The 21,038-nt window shown below is 37.7% G+C and overlaps 1 protein-coding gene across 1 annotated transcript in view; it reads right to left on the bottom strand.

Moving 5' to 3' along the window:
• Positions 1-19,165, bottom strand: part of PTPN13 (protein tyrosine phosphatase, non-receptor type 13 (APO-1/CD95 (Fas)-associated phosphatase)) — a 99,447-nt gene extending 80,282 nt beyond the window's left edge. The window contains exons 1-5 of the mRNA XM_010564435.1: positions 19,051-19,165; positions 18,827-18,835; positions 9,203-9,372; positions 2,923-2,988; positions 247-432 (exon numbers count right to left, since the gene is read on the bottom strand). Coding sequence (XP_010562737.1) covers positions 247-432; positions 2,923-2,988; positions 9,203-9,372; positions 18,827-18,835; positions 19,051-19,165 — 546 coding nt within the window. The remainder of the gene's footprint in view (positions 1-246; positions 433-2,922; positions 2,989-9,202; positions 9,373-18,826; positions 18,836-19,050) is intronic.
• Positions 19,166-21,038: the final 1,873 nt, after the last annotated feature.

Raw genomic sequence — 21,038 nt, 5'->3', positions numbered from 1 at the left:
ACAAACAGTTCACAAAATCAAATTCCTCAGAATCACCAGTCATGAATGCATATTCCAGGAGGAATTGTCAAGTGCACAAACTGTTACAAGGGGAGAGAAGCAATTCTCTCCTTTCAACACTCATCCTTATCAAAATTGCAACATAGTAAAATAAGAGGAAGAATGACTGCAGAGTGACTCTGAATTAGCACCTTTGCTCTCTTCCTGCTCATCTCTATTATTCCTCAAATGCTGACACAGACTTACCCCAGACAGGCTTCCCAGAACCAGTCTGACCAATTGTTTCACATATGAAAAAGAAGGGGCACAGTTACTGTTCCTTATGTGGGCACTGCAAGCATCCAGAACAGTCCGTACAGATACACGGGCATAAATGACATCTTCACACATGCCGAGAAGTATGCTGTTGAGATGATCTCCAAGTTTGATAGGCTAGTGACAAACAAAACCAGGAGGGATAGGAAAAGCAATTTTAATAGTGACTTGTGGTACACACAGAGACAAAAGACATTCAACACAGTAAAATAACTATTCACGAGACTTATTGCCTACATTATCTGAGTGCCAATTTGAAAGTCACCATCTAGGTGGTGAAAAAATAGCGGTTGTAGATCAGGGGACAGGCATTCAGCATCTAGATTCGATTCCTACTCTACAACAATCTGGTCGAAGCAAGCTGCCTGAACTGTAAGGTCAGGACACCAACGCCTTCCTTTCTCAAGGGCTTAATGACTATAGAAAAGGTTCAGAGGAAGTTTTCTTTGTTGTTTTTGAACATTCTGCCAGTCACAAGCATAAAATTCAATCCTCATTATAATCATATTGTAACCCTCTCTGCTATGCTCATTTGCTACAGTTCCCCACCTCACCAATATTTTGCAGCAGCTGCATTAGCATTTCCAAAGTCCAGTGACATCATCAAATAATATCAAGAAAAAAGTAAGGAATAAAACAACAAAGCCATTGGTTAAGGAACCAGAGCTTCATAGTTGCAGGACAACACACATACAGTTAAGAACCATCTAGATTTAATTCTCCTCTACCCATTCAGTTAAACCAACACACTGTATGTGGAATATCACTCCTCAGGGTATGCAATAGTCAGTGATAACACTTGTTCTTAGATGCCGCAGGCACTTGGGACTTGAGCTTTCTGATCTGCAACTCTCCCAAAGTGGGTGGTTACCCACAAAGTACAAGCATTGTCATGCTTTTTGCATCACAGAGCACTTCAAACCATTACAATCTTACAATCTTCCCTGTATTAGTACTCTTAAACTGCACCATTAAGAAAAAAAAAAGTATTCTGGACCACCCTGATTTAATTAACATAGGCTTTTCCCACCTATCTGTTTAGCAGTTCTAACTAATCATAAAAATGAGTCTTGTATTCAACCACACTCCCAGCAGAGAAGCAGCTCATTAACCAACATAGGCAGGCAAATATGGAAAAAAAAAAAATTTTTAAATGGGAAAATCTGCACATGCAAATTAACACTTAGAAGTAATGCCATACATAGACTGTCCCTTTGCCTCCACTAACTCCACAGGGCAGAGGCACTGCATGAGAACATCCCAAAGGTAAATTCTAGGCTTCTGCTCCCCCTTTCTTTCCAGGCATATCTCACCACACTGTCTTTGGAAAAATATTGTTGTATCAAAAGGTAGAGCACTCCTTCCCACTGCATTACTGTGAAACTGTTGCTTCAATCTAATACCAAACGAAGAAACAAAGAAAAAGGGGACTGAAATTCATGCCTACTTTCTGCTCAACACCTACTTCCACCTACCTTAAGTCACTCTCTCACTACTGCTGAATACTGTTCCTTTCATGTCCTACAAGACAGGAGAGCAAAGAAAGGGGATAGCTGTCTAAGAAAATACTGGGGCTTTTGGGACAGGCACAGTAGGTATTACAAATAAGTATCCCTAAAACAGTCATAGCTTCAAATTTTCTGACTTTTGCATTCAGGCAACTACTTCTAAATCAGTATAACTGAGAACCCAACTACCACTCTGTTAAAGAAAATATTAGTAACTGAACACTTAAATTGCCAAAAAGCCTTTCAAAATTTCCTTCCTTACCCTTGCACATAACACCAACTAGTAGGACTGAACCCAAATATGAAACAGAAATAGTTTATCTCCTTGAGCTGCACAATGCTCTGCCAAATCCCACAATTTCAAGTCCATCATTACATGATTTTTTGGATGCATTTCATCTTATTTTCACGCTTTTAGATATTTACTTCTAGAAGTTTAATTGGCGGTGGGGAAGGAACACCCAGGAAGATGATGAATCACATCACCTTCAGTCAGTTTTGGAAAGACAGTCTAGGAGTTCTGCTGGGTGTGTGAAATAACCCCATTGTGCAATAACACTCGGCTCTAAGCAGTCTATAACTGTGTCTGCATTGACTGACAAGTCAATCAATAGCAAAAGTCTACTCCCTGTTCCAAACAATTCATACCCTTTGTCATTGTGTAATGTAAAGTATCTGTATGCGCCAAGTACAGACTCACAGAAGTTACAGCAGCATAGAGAACAAGTTGCTTTATTATGAGTAAAGCAACAACGTTATTTAAATATTTGTTTTTATATAAGCCTAAACCAAAACAACTCATTTTCTCCTTTGTCAGCAGCTTAAACTGTTGTCTTTCAGCCTGCGACACTACAGGATAGACTAGCCCAGATATATCTTCATGGAAACTAACAGAAGTGTAGTATCAGCACCTTCTTTCTGCAAGACAACACTACCACCACCCTCACACACCCCACAGGAAAAAGCTCTTAAGTACAGGGAAGAAATCTTACTCTTCATTGTATCATTATGACACCCTGCCATGTTAACTCAAATGCAGATACAGTCAAACTATCAAGTCTGAAGTTGCAATATTAAACAAAACCAAATCTAAACTTACCTGACTTTGAGGAACTTCATGGTCAGCTCCCCAAAAGAGTGCCATACCAAGAGAATAAATATGGACCTGTCATAAGACACAAGACATTTGTCAACTCATTGAACAGGACTGGAAACACAAAGTAGAACTTTAAAGTAGAGCAACTAAGTTAACATCAGTTTGCCTATATATGTTCCTGGTATTTAAGCTCAGTTGTCTTTCAAATTGTTGTCCTTTGCCATGAGGGTCAGAGAAGCAAATTCCTACTGCTACAACACATACTGCATCTAACCAGTGCCTCTGTCTTCTCCATTCAATTTTAAGCTTTCATCTCACATTGAAGCCAGAAACACACGTAATTCATGCAATCAGCCTGGTGTGAGGTACAGAATGCATGGTTGTGTCCAAGGATCCTTAAAACTTTAGTCTGCAGGCAAGGCAGACCTTAGCAGGACTCAAACAGTGGGCTGCTACTGTCAAGAGATCCCTAAGATTGGGATCAAAGGAAAAAAAAGGAATGAACATAAGAGTATCAATGTAAAAGCAGTCACCTTAATCTATTATTGATATTTTAAGATACAAATACATTAATCATTACATGTATAATTAACAATTCATATCAACATTAACGACATTAATATATCTTTAACACATTAAGCCCATCAAGACAGGGAATAAAACCTTTAAATACTGCAGAATTAATAGCACAAACACATACTGCCCCTGAAGGTGACTGTGAAAATAAAACAGGTAAGTGCAGAAAAAAAATATAATCAGTCATTCTGGACTGTATAAGTAACATACACTTAGTGATGGCTCTTTCTATCAAGTTATAAGTAGTATTTGTGCTACTTAAAGCAACAAGTTTATTAAATAATTGTGCAGGCAATGAACAACGATTACAGGGACAGCGATAAATTAGAAGCGATTCAGTTAAGTCAGCCTCTTCACCAACTAAAAGCAAAACATCTTACTTAAGTCCTAAGATCTGTCCAGACTCCGAGATTTTAAAAACTTTGGTGTAAATTGAGTGTACAAAGGTAATGGATGGACTCAACAGAACCTATGAAATGATAAAAATAATTCTATTCTTCCCATACTAAATAAGTAGAGTTGTTACAAATCATTTATCTAGAACTAGGTTACGGTCGTACAAGAGAATTCATCTCTGTACTGAGGAGTCTCTCAGCCTACTCAAGACAACAAAATATATTCTCAAAGACTCTGAAAAAGGATGATGCATAAATGTTTTTTTTTTTTTAGACCAGGTTGCTTGAAAGACACTATACCATTACTGCACTATGCCAGGAATTAACTCCAAAACACAAGTATGATGTATTTTTAGATTTATACCGCAAACCAGAAGTTTCCTTTTTATGTATTCGGAAGAGCAATACACAGCTTTGTGACAGGGTAAGGAAGTAATTACTAAATACACTTAGAAGCAACATGTTATTAAAACTGTTCTTGTAAATTCAATGTGCCTTATTCATATAAAATTGGAATTCAACGTACTCAGAGAAGCACTCCAATCCTAAACTTCTCCCACTTAAAATCTTGTCGGATGGTCTCTGTCTAGCACAGCATATAAGTCGGCGCAGGACAGAAAGGTTTCCATCAGTAAAAGGCAGCGATACACCAGATACTGCTGACACATGATTACTCACTGGTACAGTTCAGTCCAGTTGACTGACAAAACACTGAAGACAGAGGAACAGGGTCAGCTGGTGTGCATTCAGACACGCATGTGCAAGAAAGATATTCAGCCAGAGAAAAATACAGAAACAATGTTTTCCTTTGCGTTAAAGCTGGAGCAGAACCATGGAGAATTTCTTTGCAATCATGCTCAGAAGGGAAAATGAGGCAGCAAATTTTGTTGCTAGTGGCATGTTCTGGCAGGACTGCAGCAGTGTTGTACACCCATGCAGATGAAACACAGCTTTATGCTAGATGCAGATATGTAGCCAGTACTGTATACCTAACAAGGGCTCACCCATCAGCCTCCTCTCCCAGAAAGCAAACACTGGCCACAAAAGTAAGGTGTCTCTGTACCATGCAAAGAACAGAACAGGACAGAAGTCACAGACAAGCATCAAGGGTTCTTAGTTAATACCACTGCCCCATTCAAGCAGAAACATCATCTTGCAAATACTGCGAAAATTGTTCCATATCTCATTTATTACCCATTACCCTTTCAACTGAAATACTAGAAAGTCACTTATCCAGATATACCACAGCTATACAGAAAAAGGTGAATATACTTTCAGGGTAATACATGCATGCAAAAAAAATTTTTCAGAAAAAAAAAGAAAACAAACAAAAAACCACACAAAACCAACCAAACAAAAAATTTGCCCAAAAAAAGCCCTCCAACCTCTCCTGCCCCCCCAAAATGCAAGAACAGCACTTAAAAAGTCTATTATCAAAATTATTGATTCTAATTAGAGAAGTGGTCATGGTCCTAAGCCTGTTGGTGTTCAAGAAGCATTTGGACAATGCTCTTAGATATATGATTTAATGTTTGGGTTGCCCTCTGTGGAGTCTGGAGCTGGACTCAATGATCCTTGCAGGTCCCTTCCAACTCAGGATATTCTATCATTCCATGATTCTAAGCTTCAACATGATGGAATATATTTCCAAAACAGAGGAGTGCATCATCCTTAACAAAAATATTACTGTACCACCACACAATCAGACCTCTAAACTATAACATGCTACCCTACTACACCTCAACTTCAAAAATCAGATAAATAGTCATATTGCTGCTCAACTGCTGTTTGACAGTTCCCCTTAGGAATTTCTAACGGCTTATTATAGTTTGACAGCCTTAGGTTGTGTCAGATAGTCGGGGGGAGGGGGAAGAAATCCCACAACAGTCTGTTTAAAAGATCACCACTGCCTGAGGTTTGTGCAGCATTACATCAAGTTCCTTACATAAGAGAGAATTCCGGCATGAAAACCAGGCAAAAAACATCTATTGATAAATTGTATTATAAAAACCCAAGAATTTTGCTAATTTCAAATGACTAGTAACTCGTGGTTTTGTACAATACTACCTAATAAGCATTCATATTTAAAATACCCTTCTCTCTCTCCAGATGGGGTAACCTTTTGATTTAGAGGCATAACATGCATCTCTTAAAAATGAAAGCATTTATTCAAAAATTCTAGCTCATTTTTGTTTTATGATACTTCTAGTATTTTCCACAATATATAAATCAACATCAAATTAATTTTCCAAATTAATCTTTCATTATAATTTTGAATGGTTTGCTTACTCTATTTCCAATAAGCTTGCAGTTACCTCACACTTATTTTGTATTCAAATTGACTGGGTGTCTTAGAATCAAAAGGGTATTCACTATAATTTTTTCTAATATATATCCTTGAATACACTGTTATTTTGTGTTAGCAAGTAAATTCATAATTCAAGAGACAAATGCAACCCTGTCACCGTCTGTTACAGGGCCTTAAGAAACAGGATGCTTTTCTGCCTTCAGCAGCTTTCAGACATGGTCTGATTTCAGAACAACAACCAAAAAGGAAAACACCAAAGATCTCCAGTAAGTTAATTTGGTAAGCTCCAGCAAGTTGCGAAAGAACAAAAAATAAAAAGTTTAAATATGTTAAAAGTTACTACAGTCAGCATGTGCAAAGCAAGATGTAAGAAACTTGAAGTCAACATATCAAGACAAATAACCAGTATACCATCCAACACACAGTTTAACACAAACATAAAGGGAAACATTTAAAAAAAGAAGGCTGCACACATAAGCTATTTATCAGCCCTACAAACTTAAACTAATAAAGCCATAATGGGACAAAAGTTTTTGTACAAAACTATGTTTCAGGTAGCTTTCTCCTTCCATATAAGCAAGTAAGCAAATAAACTCAAGAGGTTTGATATGTTTGAAGCGTTTCGCACAAACGTACCGTACTGTGTTGTTCCCAACTGGGGGATTATAGACCAGTATTACAGATAGTCCTGTCCTTTTTTTTTTTTTTTCCCTGATGCATTATCAAAGATTATTTTTACATATAATGGTATATACCATTGCCATCATGAAAAGACTTCAATTCTTTGTACACAATGGTATATTTCTAAGAATTCAACTGGAGGGTCTCACATGAGCGAATGCAGGATGAGTAACTCACAGATCCCATCTTCAGTTTATGGCTGTCCTTCACTGCACCCAGACATGACTACCAGACTGGGAGAACAGCTATGTGATTTATCCACAAGGCTTTAAACTGAGAACAAGAATGGTAGCAGCAAGTTTTCTTCAAATGTTTTTGCACCATCCCAGGCTATCAGAACAGTTAATTTCCCCCCTGCAGTGTGTGCAAAACACACGCAGAAATCAAGCAGAGTTCAAACACAAAACAGGTTAATGCATCTCAAGCCCAAAGCCTGAAGCTTCAACCTAATGCTAAAGATGAATACCACAAGCTAAAGGGTGTTATTTTGTTTATACATGACTGTATGAGTAATTTGCTTAAAGCCAAAGCTTGTCTATTTCCACATCCAATTGTTTCCCAATGAAAACAGCAACACAATTACTGCAGCCTAGAGTCTCAATTTTGTCATCACCTTCCAGCAAGCAAGGTTATACTGATACCATGAAATAAATTTCACAGAATCATAATTGGAGAGGATTAATCAGCGCTGCATATGTGAATGCCAGTATTTGGTCATCGCCTATTGACATGCTCTGTGCTGGAGTTTATAGGCCACAGTAGTCCCTCTGAGTATTTCCTTCCTAAAGATTAAGATAAAGAAACATCATAGCATGGCTTTTAACAGTAACAGTTCTCTATTTATTTCAAAAAGAAAAAAGTAACATACTGAATGAATACTAGCACAGAACAAAGAAAGCAATCAGCTCTGATGAAGGTCACAAACATGTCATTTCAAAACTTTTTTCTGGCATTTTTAAAAGCCTGGTTTGTATATTAGCTTCAGAGTTGGCACTAGAGGGAACATAACTGTCTTCAACAGTGTTGTCTCTCTTGAAAGACGATAAACAATTCCAACAGTATGACTACAAAGCTTGGCAGCTGCATCCTACATAACTGATCCCAAATTTGCATTGATGTCAGTGTTATTTTTACTTCTCTATTAAAACTTTCAACCTAGGTTGCTAATTGCTTATAGTCTTGTCATAAATAAAATTATATACATATTTTATTATACCATTAATTTTGACTATACTGCAGGACAAGAAGGATGTCTAAGGGCTTGTGAGTAACTGAGGAAACAGTGATTTTTGCTCGGTATTTGCTGATATAGTCCTAAAGAAAACTGACTATATACAAGGTTTAGAAGAAAAAAAGCTGCAAACACAAAATATTCAACACAGAAAAACAAGTTTTAATAGTCCTTGTGCACACAATAGCAATTGACCAATACCAGTTTCCTCTGGAGTAAGAGCAGGTTGCTGTTCTTCCTGAAGGAAGACTGCCAAATGTCATAATTGTTCCCAGATTACAACACTGGCTGTGGCTAGCTTCCTTTTCTAAGGATTATCAATCCAAAGAAGCAAAGGAGATGGAAATAGAGCTCAGCTTCCTTCTTATTCCCACCTCTAAAAATCTTTGACTAGGCCAAGGGAATGGTTTTCTGGGGACAGCTTTACCACTTGCAATCAATTGTTGTTAAGAAAACATTTGAGGAGCTAGTCATTTTGACTGTGCTTACCAATGATCTGGAGGAGATCACATATGCAAACCTTAACTGCCTGAGCATCTACCCTTGGGGAAGAGTTAAAGAAGGAAGTTGGAAAGGAACAATTTTCCATACAACTGAGGGATACTTACATTAACTAAAACAAACTTTTTCTTCTGAGATGAGTGCAGGAATATCCCATTTTTTGAAGCCCTAGACTGCTTGAGTAATTCCTTTACTTACCTCTCAGATGCACTTGGCCAAAAAAATTTAAAAAAATTAAAATTGTTGATGTCACTGAAATCTTTCAGAAAAAGAAGGTGAAGTCTTGCTTACTACTAGTTCGATGGTCAGTTATTCTGTGCAGCAATTGCCCAAGTATGGCTGTCAGTAGCACACACATGACAGGAACCTACACATAGATACTTCTTCATAAGTGCATACAACCATAATCACTATTCCACTTTTACGGACAAAAATAAAGTAGCAGGATCCCTCCGCTGCTCACAAAAGAAATTAATAATTACACGTACAGATCAAGAAGCACAGGGAAATAAAAAGGACAGTTTAAAACTACTTTGTGAAGGGATCAACAGCAAAAGACAACAGCTGTCTGCCAAGGAAGAGGTACTGTACCTTTTCAACGTCTGACAGAGATGATAGGGAATGGTTCTGCAGAACCTCTGGTGCTGTGAATGCTCGCAGGTCTTGTTGGGAGACATTTTCATCAGTAAATGATACACTGCCAGATGGAAGCAACAGGAGAGACCATGGAGAAATGATGAATCCCAGAGCAGTAGGATCAGCTGTATTTGAAAGGAAAAAAAAACCCAAAACCTGAAATTAAAACGACGTTTTTCGATGCCCTTGCTTGATGTTATTTTATTTGTTCAAAAACACGTTTAATATCAGTCTACATATTATTATTGGAATAGATTCATGCTTCCTTTTCCACCTGTGTTACTTCATAACCACAACCACCACCTCAATTTTAATCACACTAAGGAGTAACATCTATCTTTTTTGACTATTCTTTGCTATTATTCATACCAGCAAGCTCAGGAAGAGACTGCTAAAATAGTCACAAGCTCTCCTGTCCTTGGGTTATTTCATTTATGTTACAGTTGACATATAAAATGATCACATTTTGTAGTGTGTATGTCATTAAGGCTAATTCCTACAATAAGAATGGAGTTAACTGCTACACTAATATAACACTGCTGCAGCAGCAATGATCCGAAGAGAGAAGACAAAGTTAGTAGAGAGACGAAGTACTCCTTATTAAAGTAGCTGATAGAACCGGACAAAATAGAACAGTTTTGGGGCACAGAAGTCATTTTTAGCCTAAAGGAAAAAAATAAATATTTCAAAAGTGAAAAAGAAAAGAATAATTCTAGGCAGCAGTGGAAGTGGGCAAAGAATAAACCTGAAACCTTAGTAAGATCACCCATTCAAACCCTGTGAATAATACTTGAAAATAGCAAAGCAAGCACTGAAATCGGAGAACCAAAAGTGACAAAGACGACTTCCTACACCATGAATATGCAATTTGACAGCTAGGTTTTTGATGTCTGATAATACTGCTGTCAAACTTCTGGCCACAGACCTACTAAAAAAAAAAGGGGGGGTGGGATTGGGATGGGTGTGGGAAGAGAAACAGGCTGCTTGTATGGGGGAAGGTGTTAAACCCCAAAATCTACCTTGAAGGTAAAAGTTAACTAAGGCAGGAAAAACAGAGACCATTTCCTTGAGTCAAAATATTTTTTTCTACACCTCAAACAGTAAATCAACTCAATTTCATTGAAGGAGGCATAAGCTTTTATCTCAGTAAAAATAAAAGTTAACTTATTTTTCCATAGGCAAACATGCAGTTGCTGTTTTCTGCTACATGATTTATCAAAGATCTAAGGAAACATGTATTTGAATGATAAGTCTTTCCCTCTACACAGTAAGCAACAACAGCCGCATAATAATTTCCTCCTTCAGCTCTGCCACTAACAACATTTTCCACTGTCCTATCAGCTCAGGATGTTCCTACAGTGCTGGTTCCTAGCCTGTTCAATTATCTTGTAATCTAGAATATTTCTAATCTCCTAGCAAATGTATTAAATTACTGCTTGCAGGTATCAGATGTAAAAGGATCTACCAAATAAGTCCTTCAATTTCTTCAACTCCCCTTCCTCCGAAAAAGCTAAGAAATTGCTTTTAGGCTTTCTACATTCTGTGATACCAAAGCAAAACTGTACTAATAACTTGGTAGTACAATTATCCAGAAAAACATTCCCAACTTTTAGATCCCGAAGCTCAGAAAGTTTCCCTTCCTGCCAACATGTGCAAGAGATATCATTCAGTAGAGAACTCCATAATTCATTTTTCAGACTAAGACTAACACACACTTTTTTCTAACAGACCTTAAATCGCTATGCAGAATTTTGCTTTAAAAAGGAAGAGATGCCACTGAGGGCAACAAACATTCTAGAAATTGAGAGATCCTACAGAGTCTACTTCAAGTAGTTATTTCAAGTTGTTTAATCACCTGAGAACCAAAGCAGTTTGTTACAGTTTTTCTAATGGATTTTAAAACGCCAGTGAGTTTTGCTGAAAGCCAGTATGACAAGCTTAGGATTCACAGTGCAGAACTCTCTTCCCTCTGCTCTGCTTTTTATGACATACAAGAGAGTCTCAGTCTTCCTGCCTCAGGGGAGTGTATTTCATTTCTATGGCTTTCCTGCCTGGATCCAAAAGAAATAAGTAATTGATAGATGGTATCTCTGATCATGTAGGCTAAACCAATTTAAGCTCTCACACAGAACTGCTGAGCTCTCCACTGAAACCAGAGGTCTTTGTCACACGCACACAAAACAAAAAGTCCCAAAACACCCTAAAAATATCAAATATAAAACCATACATTATATCTCTCTTATAGATAGTAGACAATATCTCAGGGGGTTTTCCTATCCTATTTCAGTAAGTAAAATCACAAGGGACAAAGCAATATATGTTACTTGAACCTAACAATGTCAATATAAGCTAAACTAAATAAAACACACAGCTCAACTAAAGCTGTACAAGTATCCGTTTCTAGACTTCCTCCAGTGTGACTTCAAATACTTCCAAATACTGAATTTATCAAGGTGTTATAAAAAATAAAATCCAACCAACAACCAACGAATTGCATTTGCTGAACTACTTGAACAACATCGTATAAATTCGGTCAAGAGAAGAAATTCTAAATATTATGCAGACAGTAATTACCAATCCTTACACCGCAGTACACATTTTCCCTCTTCCCCACAGCTATCCAATCGAGTCCTAGCTACAAAAAGATTTAAGCCTGGAATCACTCTCTTTAATGGCCACAACAAAATATCTGCTTGATATAGTAGCAAAAATAATGAATCATGTCCGAGATCATGGTTTCACCACAGTGTGTAGCAAGACACTTGGCATGAAGCAAATCACTTTACCTCTACAGACACCTTCTCTTACCATGGCCAACTTCAAAACTGGACTTTAGAAATATCTCATATTGTGAAAAAGCCATCAAAAACGTAGATTTAAAAATAAGGTGAGCTGAAGAAAAATCCCCCAGCAAGAACTTTAAACACCATGTATGGTGAAAGTAGTGAAAATTTACTTCAATCAACTGAATTAAATAAAATTCTAATTAAGAATAAAAAAAACCATTATCTGTTCCTCCCAGTCCCAAGAGATGACATTTTGTACTATACCTCTAACCCTACTTCCTCTGAAATAAACCAGAACTGGTGTTCACTGTTGTGGCAGTAAGTTCAGACGATAAACAAAAGAAATGTAAAGAAGGAAAGACCCTTCCTATTATACATATGTAAGAAAATATTACATTATATAGCAAAACATTTTTAGAAAGATGACCCTAGTTGGCCAACAACTTCCAAAAATAACCCTGCAGGTAATGACTGGGGTTTTTTTACTAGTTCTGTGTGTATACACCACTGATATAAAAAAATTAACATTTTAAAAATATTACAAGATTTCTGCTTAAAAGTGCCAGCTCGGGAACTTTAAGTAATGTGGAGGCTTTATCCTTAACTTAACATTTTGTATGACAAAGATTTTAAATACATATGAACTCTTCATATTCTGAAACATACTACAGAAACAAGAGTTAATAAGACAGAAACATGATTTAGTTTTAAGAACAACTAAAAAAACAAAAAAAAAAACCCCAAAAATAAACCCAAACCAAAACCAAACACAAAACAAAACAAAGAATAAAACAAACCAAAAAAACCAACCACATTTAGTCTGAAGTCTTCCCAATATTGTTTTAAACAAACTTTGGAGCATGCATTTGTCCCCTACAGATGTAAAGGCTGAATTTATTGATTCACGTAAAATACTTCCATCCACACTCAACAATCTTCATGATCTGAAACAACGTACAATAAACATGTTTAATTATAAGTTTAGAAAAAGGGCTGATTTTGCCAAGCTTGTTTTGTTGACATTTTTTTAGCTTCCTCTTCTAGTAGCTTTTAACTAATACAGCAGATCATACTGCCTACATCACAACTTTGGGAATCTAATCGACTGTTACAAAGGATGAGAATTAAAGAAGTCATTCTCCATTTTCTTCCTTGAGGCATGCATCATAAACCAAAATAACTGTCTCAAAGCTCCTACTATGCAGATTTAACCTAAGAAAAATATTTTTAAGTAACTCTCTCTTACCCTTTCACATGTTTGTACCATGGGAAAAAAAAGTAACAAAGATGGCAATGCATAAATAGTCAGGGACCATAGGAAAACAACAGAAACTGGTTTCCAGTCATAATATTCATGTCATGTTCTGTTTACACCTTCAGAAGAAAGCAGTAAGGGAAACATACTCCCCAAAATACAAGGGGAAATGACAAAAAAAAAAAAAAAAAAAAAAATTAAACCCCCGTTTTCTAAAAGCACTGGAATTCAGGATATGGCTCCCAGACAATCTTCTATCAGTAAGTTTTCAACGCTGCTAGAGCTGCCCGCCTTCTGAGTTAACTCCAGAACTATGCAACGTAGTAACAAAACACTTGCAGAGCACAGTTTATCAAGCAGTGCCAAGACAGAGATAAATAGTGTGGTCTGTCTTAAAGTGAGTGTACTGGTTTTAAATGCAATAAAACCTGAAATAATCTTCAGTTACATAGCCCTGGCCAAACAAATGAAAGACTTTTGAAACAGTCCTTTACATGGTTTAACAGGATACAAGCTTCCAAAGATGAAAAAACCCCACCACATTATAAAAGACAGTAAGTTCACCTAGAAATTTAAAATGGATCCATTTTACAATATTGATGGCAGGTAATTTTGAATTCCCAAACTACATACACAATTCAATCTCCTTCAGTTTTGTTTTCTCCTACTCTCTCTTAGGCCGCACCCATTAGCAAAAAAACAGTCAGAAGTGATGTACGTTTCAGCTTTCAGGACACACACACAAAAAAAAACCTTAAAAAAAGCACAGAACAATCCAAAAACATACACAAGGTTTTCAACACTCGTCTCATCTTTCTCTTTGCTTCGGTCTAGAGCTCTCCCTGCAAGAAGCAAGATTTCTCCTAGCACAAAGGAACCTGAAGATTTTTATGCTTAGGCCAGGTTGGAGGCAGGCAAACCACCGATGCATCTCTAGACAGGCCAGGATCATGCCAGCACAAGGAACCACTTACACTGTAAGTCCTATACTCCTCTGAGCCGGTGCAGCATGTCCCTGCAATCCTGGTGTGCAGGGGAAGCTCCTTCTCCCTTGGGCACAAAGGGATGGGACTGAGCAGAGAGCTCTGGTGTGACACTGAGCCACTTGGAAACCAGCAACACAGTGAGAAACACTGAGAGGCTAACTGAAATTTACTCTTTCCTGAGAATACTGGAGCAAGGGTGAACAATCAGTTTCCGAGACCACCAATGTTGTTCTGCAGATGCTCCCCAGTCAGCACACCACCACGCTACACTTTATTGTTACCTTGACCACATCCAGCAGAGACGTCTGGAAAGAGATCGAGTAGTAACCAAGCCTCACTTGGGGGGCAGGGGGATTTAAAAAAAAGAAGTAAAAAATATCACCGAAACCCACAAAAGCTTGATCTCTTTCCTTCTCAGCAACCAAAAGATCAAATGTTACCAGAAAGTGAAAAAAATTGTTCCTCAGCAGTTATTGGTAAAGGAAAAAAACAATCATTTAACACCTGCCAGCAAGGAGTGGCTGCAAAATGAGGATTTATTTTTTCCCCCTGCTATTGCATTTTCCCTCTTGTCAACCAAAACAATCCACTTCCCCCTCCATCCCAACTAGGTCTACAACTACTTGATACCCACCGCTAGTCCTATCAACACTTTTCACACTTCGCCTTCCTTCTTTTCGTTATACTTACCCAAGCTAAGTAGATGCAATAGAATGACTGTCAACAAGATTTACAGGTCCCCCAAAACCACTATTGTCCTTCTTCACATCCACTTTCAGATGATGTAACTTTTCTTTATGTAAATCATTTCCCATATGCAAATTTGCAAGACAGTCAATTTGTAAAGTGTTTTTTTTCTTTGCTCCACCTGCCTTTCCATTATCAGACTCATTTTTTCCCCTTCTCTTCCTCCTCCCTTTAAACGTGTCTTGAAACATAAGGTCCAACTATTTTCAGAATCCACAATACACACTTTAGCATAGGAGTGGCCTAAGTGACATATGAAGTCTTTCCCACTTTCAAGTTTTGATAAATCTTTTCCAGTTAAACCTACCAAATTAGAGGGACGCCTGGTTTATAATTCTCAGCAGCAGAGAGCACAGCATGCGCCTTACACTTACATGCTCACATTTAAGATATTTCACTTCAAAGACCTGTTCCTTTGACCTCATGGAGTACTGAATACAAGATACAGCATGTCTGAAACAGCTGATACACCCTCTCAACAACAAAATAGTTATTGCAGATAATTAAACAGATGTAAGAGAAGGGCAGGTCTGGTATCGGCCTTTTCAAATCTCCAGATTAATCTCAACATCACTAGTAGAACTGATGTCAGACCTGCAACTGAGTACTAGATTGTCTTTCTCCTCTATTTAACAGCTTATAATATGCTGACGAGACAGGTACCAGAGTTGATCTTCTAAATCAGTAATTAGTAACTGGGCTTTTCAATCTAATCTTTCATTGCTTATAATGATTGAAATCAATTTCCAAAGTATTTTTAAGGAGTTCAACACCTGTTAGAATTGTAAATACAAATAAGCATAAAAATATGCACATTTCCTTATCAGTCACCGAATTAGACATGGCATATGTGATTAACCATGTAAGACATGGATTTTCATTCTCTGCTGCTTTTATTCAGTGGTTTGATGGATAAGAAGATACACTCACTAAAAGATATGCAGAACTTTTATAAACCAAGAAGTCACCAAATCTGTAACAGAAGCTTGTTTTGGCCATTTTTCCCTACTTCCTGGAACTAGTTTAAGTAACAAATCAACTGAAGAACACATTATTAGTTGATGGAGTAACAGCAAGGATTCTCAACTTCAAACAGGCTACCAAAACTCATCCAGGATTACATAAATAAATAAATGGTTACTTGGGCTGGTAATTCCTTTAAGTGTGTGTGGTTGCTGGGCTGGTGTGGGGAGGTTGCCAATAGATGACAATTTAAGAGTTGATTTCCATGGCCTTTTTAACCCCCTCATTGCAAAACAGTTGGACCATAAACTGTTGAACAATATGCCTTATTTTATTTTTTTAAAGAAACTTAATACAGAAAATGCTCATCAAAGCTTAGATTTTGTTACAGAACATGTTCAGGGACTACAGAGCTATGCAAGGAGGAAGAAAAGAGCATCTCTGAGACTGGTCAGAGCTGAGCATGCTGTTAACTTGCAGAAGCTAGGAGCTTGCCTCACTGCCCTCTGCCCAGGAGCAATTGGTTGGGTTCTGTAAAACTTTAGAAACTCACCCTCTGCCATAGAATAGCTCTTCTATGCTGTACGCTAGGTCTGAAATTTGACCAAGGAAAGCAGGATTTCTCTAGGATTCCCTGTTTGCTACAAGTCCTCCACAAATAAAGAACAAAATTGAGTCAGACAAGCCTACAGGAACCTCTGTATTCCCTGCTCCTGCATCTCTGCAACTGATCTTTACAAGCCAGCACAGAAACTGATATTCAGGATGACCAAAAAGGTTTCTTGGTAAAGCCAAATCTTCATTAAAGACTGGTTATCCTAATCTTGCTGGGAGGAACTAGATTGCCTTTGTCAACCCTAGCTACATAGTAAAGCTCTTTCATTTGGGTGTCTCTTGAAGTGCATTTTACCGCTGGGCTATATCCCAGTTTAATTAATAGCATGCAACTGAAAATACTTTGCTGAATTAGCAGAAAATGACTCAATGAAACAGCTTCATCTCCAAGAAGAGACAGATTCTTCTGGCACTGATTTTATCTGAATTTGTGTTTTGGTCTTCACTGACAGGAAGTAAGACCAGAAGCTTCTGCCAACTTAGCCAGTCTTGGCTGGCAAACATTCCCTTACCTTAAAAGCACATACCAGAAGTCTTGGGGCAGATTTCCATTTTGTGCTCTCATATTTCAGTACTTGTCCCTCTGAAGGAGGGCTGTGTTCTCATTCTCAATGCTTGTATGCAGCCTTCATAGTAATTATGATAACTCTTTTCTGCACTACTCTCAGGCCAAGAAAGGGTGAGCTCTTATTTTCAGTGGAGGCTTCCTTCTTGAAAAGAATTTAGACCTAGGATAATGTCTTAAGTGGTTTCACTAATATATACTCATGCTACTGTGATCTTTCAGGTAGATTTCAAGATGGAGCTCAATGTGTTGGATTCCTGTAAAGTGTACAAGAGTAAGCCTCTGATCATTCAAGATCTCTCTTTTGTTAAGGTCTCGACTGGTCTCAACAACCTGCCCTCTTAAAAAAAAAATCACTCCTCTGATTCTGTCTGAGAGACAACAAAGAGAGAAAGAGAGAGGAAAGACGCCAGCTTTCCCTTTCCTGCAATACAAGCAGAAGGACAGGGTAGTCAGTCAAATTGCAACAATAAACTCAGAATTCCTAATAGGGAACACTTCTTACCACACATGGCCTGGGAGCTTGCTGGTGAAGGGGAAAAGGGAAATTTGTATGACATAACAAAACTACCCATAATTTGCCTACCAAAGAATATTTCACAGAAATTGATAAAATTTCATATCTATAATGCTAAGTCAAGCTTGATTAGAAATCAAACACCGTATGGCAGTTTCTGCCCACATTTGCCTTCTTTGGAGTCTTTGTGAAGTATCCAACAGAGAACACTTTCAGAGGGTGTCCAATGTACAAGACAGACTTACTGTCTGACTTGACAGATTGTCTAAAACAAATCTTAAAAAAAAAAACCAAAAACCAAACCAACAAAAGACCCCAAACAACTTAAATGTTGACTCTTGATGAAATTGTAAGCCAAACACACGCAAAAGATACAATAAATTTTGCCCTCAATAATGAAGATGTGCGCCTTGCATAGTCATGCGGCAAAACAACAGCTATTTTCAAAGTGTGAGCTTTTAATTTTTCCTGAATAAAACTCAAAAAGCTTACATATGCATGCTTAGATATAAGGAGATGACCCCCATTTGCTGAAATATGAAGATATATTATGGGAACATATACTCTATCTGAGGCCAGGTTAAAGATGTCAACAAAGTTCAATATTGGAGTTAAGCTTTTATTGCTATAAAAAGAAAAATGGGGGAAGGGGCTTAAGGATTTGCAAATTTTAAAGAAAAGAAAGGGAACTGTAACGAAGAGGAAGCGTTCCATACTTATTAGACCTAGTGCTAAAACATATAATTATTAGCAGTATTGCAGATGCTCAACTTACAGCCTACTAATTCGGGGCGATGGGGGAGAAGAGATACTTCTACTCCTTTAGAGTACAACAAGCCACCACATTCCTCTCAGCTGCTATATATGTCGTGCTAATTGCATGCTGGGGAATGATACCCAGCCCTTTGGTCAAGTTTTCAGTTTTCAAGTTTTCAGCCCTTTGCCTCACTTGAGGCTAAATCTCTTCAGAGCAGACTGGTCATGACTACACTGTACCATACCTGTTTCTATGTCCCCTTCAGGACCAAAGTGCTCCAATGGTCTCAGACTTATTTATCATTTTTTCTGTGTTTCTATCTCATTTCAATGAGTCTAAAATAATGCAAAGACTCTGTGGTAGCTTCCTATCAAAGTGAAGTTGTTACCACATGAAACTGAATGTGCTGCAGGTCCTGACAGAACATGAAGTGATGGTTGAAAACATCCTTTGGGCCAGGGTGCAGCTAGGCATTTTACCCAAAGATAACCTAGAAGCAAGTTACTATTTGGATTTAGAGTCTAGGAGGAACAAGGGAGTTTACTTATATGGCACGTGAACATAACCAAGATGTTTCCAGTTCTGTATATATCGGTATTTATAAATGCTTACCTTTTCTGAATAGCTCTTGAAGGCTCTCTGCACTTTGATTCAAAATAGCCCATATTTCCTCTTCTTGCAATGGCCCTCCCCGAACCTCCAGAGCCTCTGCCAGTGACACATGCATGTTACCTGGGAAATAAGACAGAGTGATTTAAGAATACATAAGAGTTATTTTCTCCTTGCATGTAATACTTAAGTGGTAATAACCCATGTTCAACTCTGTCACAAAAATTCTCCAACATTAATAGAACCCATCAAATATAAATACTACAAAACATTCATCATGACAATAAAGAACTTTGAGCACCTGCTATTATGAAGAAGAAAAACTTGGGTTAACACAACAACGATATTATTACCATATTAATACTGTAGGCTACTAAATCAATAAACTCAACAAGCTGGCATTAGTCCATACGCTATGGGCAAGAGTTTGCTCTGTTTAAAAAAATGACAGAATGATTAGTAGTTACAGATTTATTAACGTAAATCAGCTATTAACATTATTTTGACAGGTTTAAGTCAGTCAAGCTGCTGTTAGGAAAGGAAGCTCTTCTTCCGATATATTGTCACAAGGCTGTTTATATTATCTCATGACCAAATAATAAGAAGCACTGCCTGCAAATATGAAAGCAAGCAAACTAGCTGTGGAACTGATAGTTATCTCCTTTGTTCAGCTTCTTCATACATTTAAGAAAACAAAATAAAACCGTTAGTGGCACTCTACGTATTACATCCCCAGAAAACAAATAAAGACTTCCTTCCCCAGGTAAAAAAAGTCAGGCCTTAATATTTTTTCAAAGAATTAAATCATTTTCACCAAACCACAATATGATATTTGGTTGTCCAAAACCACAACCATTTTTAGAAGTGAAGAACACATCCCTAAATATTCTGGCAAAGTCAAAGCTTCATCATTTTGGTAAGCTCAGGAGCAAATAAATCACATGCCTACTTAATCACTTCAACTTTCTATGGACACTAAATGTTCTCAGATTGAGCACTCAGGCCAATTTATATTTCCAATTGAGATGCAGCTGCAGTTGCTTTGCTCTCTGCTTCTCTCCAAAGCCCAAAGAATAAAATCTTGAGGCAGTGAGCTGCAGCAAAAGCCTAAGGTATATTGTCAGTCATCAGTGAGGAGTTTGTTAGGTCTCAAAGGCTCCAGAGTTGCTGCTGGAAATGGAAGACAGTTCCACAAGCAACGCATATTGTCCTGAGATCAGTAACTGATATCAACACCTTTAGATGACCGAACAGTACTGCTGGAGGTTCCTCCCCCTCCCTTCCAGTCAACTAGCTGGAGTCTCCCCATCAGCATACAATCCTGGCTCAGATGTACACTCATGGATATTAATCTAACAATTTCCAAGGAGGACAGGCTGACCAGCTATATTCTGTTTCCCAACTGTCTAGGCAGTTTCATGCCTTCCATGTTTTTCTACTTCCAAATAACCAAGCTCATACCCATATAATGGCAATATAAAAGGCTGAATACCTTGCAGTTTCTAGCTGAAAACATGGGCTTTGAAGATACTTGCTAAAGTACTACCCAGAGCCTTTTCAGCTAGAATTCTATACTATGTTATTGAAAAATTACATATTGCTGGCTGCATTTCATCACAGCTTATTTTTCCTTACTTCACAGCTTGCCAGTTTTTAGTACTCAACTATTCTGCATATTTACTAGGCCAGATATATTTTCAACAATTAATGTTCAAAAGTCATCATCAAAAGATAATGGAAGGGAAAACAGATCCAGACCACATTTAAAAGAAAGATGAAAACTGAATCCCCAAAGAGAAAAATAAATACACCATTCAAAATGGAAAGCTAGGGACCAACACAGACTTGCAATAAATGGATGGAAAGCCAGAGATAAATTTGTTTCTAGTCAGTATGAGATTCACATACACCCAACATAGAGTGTCAGGTTTAACATCCATACCAGGAAATTTTGTGATTTCACAGCACTGTCTCAAATTTCAGTATGTACA

The sequence above is a fragment of the Haliaeetus leucocephalus genome, unplaced genomic scaffold (assembly GCF_000737465.1).
Source record: "Haliaeetus leucocephalus isolate CR32 unplaced genomic scaffold, Haliaeetus_leucocephalus-4.0 Scaffold178, whole genome shotgun sequence".
Classification (NCBI taxonomy): Eukaryota; Metazoa; Chordata; class Aves; order Accipitriformes; family Accipitridae; genus Haliaeetus; species Haliaeetus leucocephalus.
Note: the sequence above shows the minus strand (reverse complement) of the source record. Positions and strands in the feature narration are given on the sequence as shown.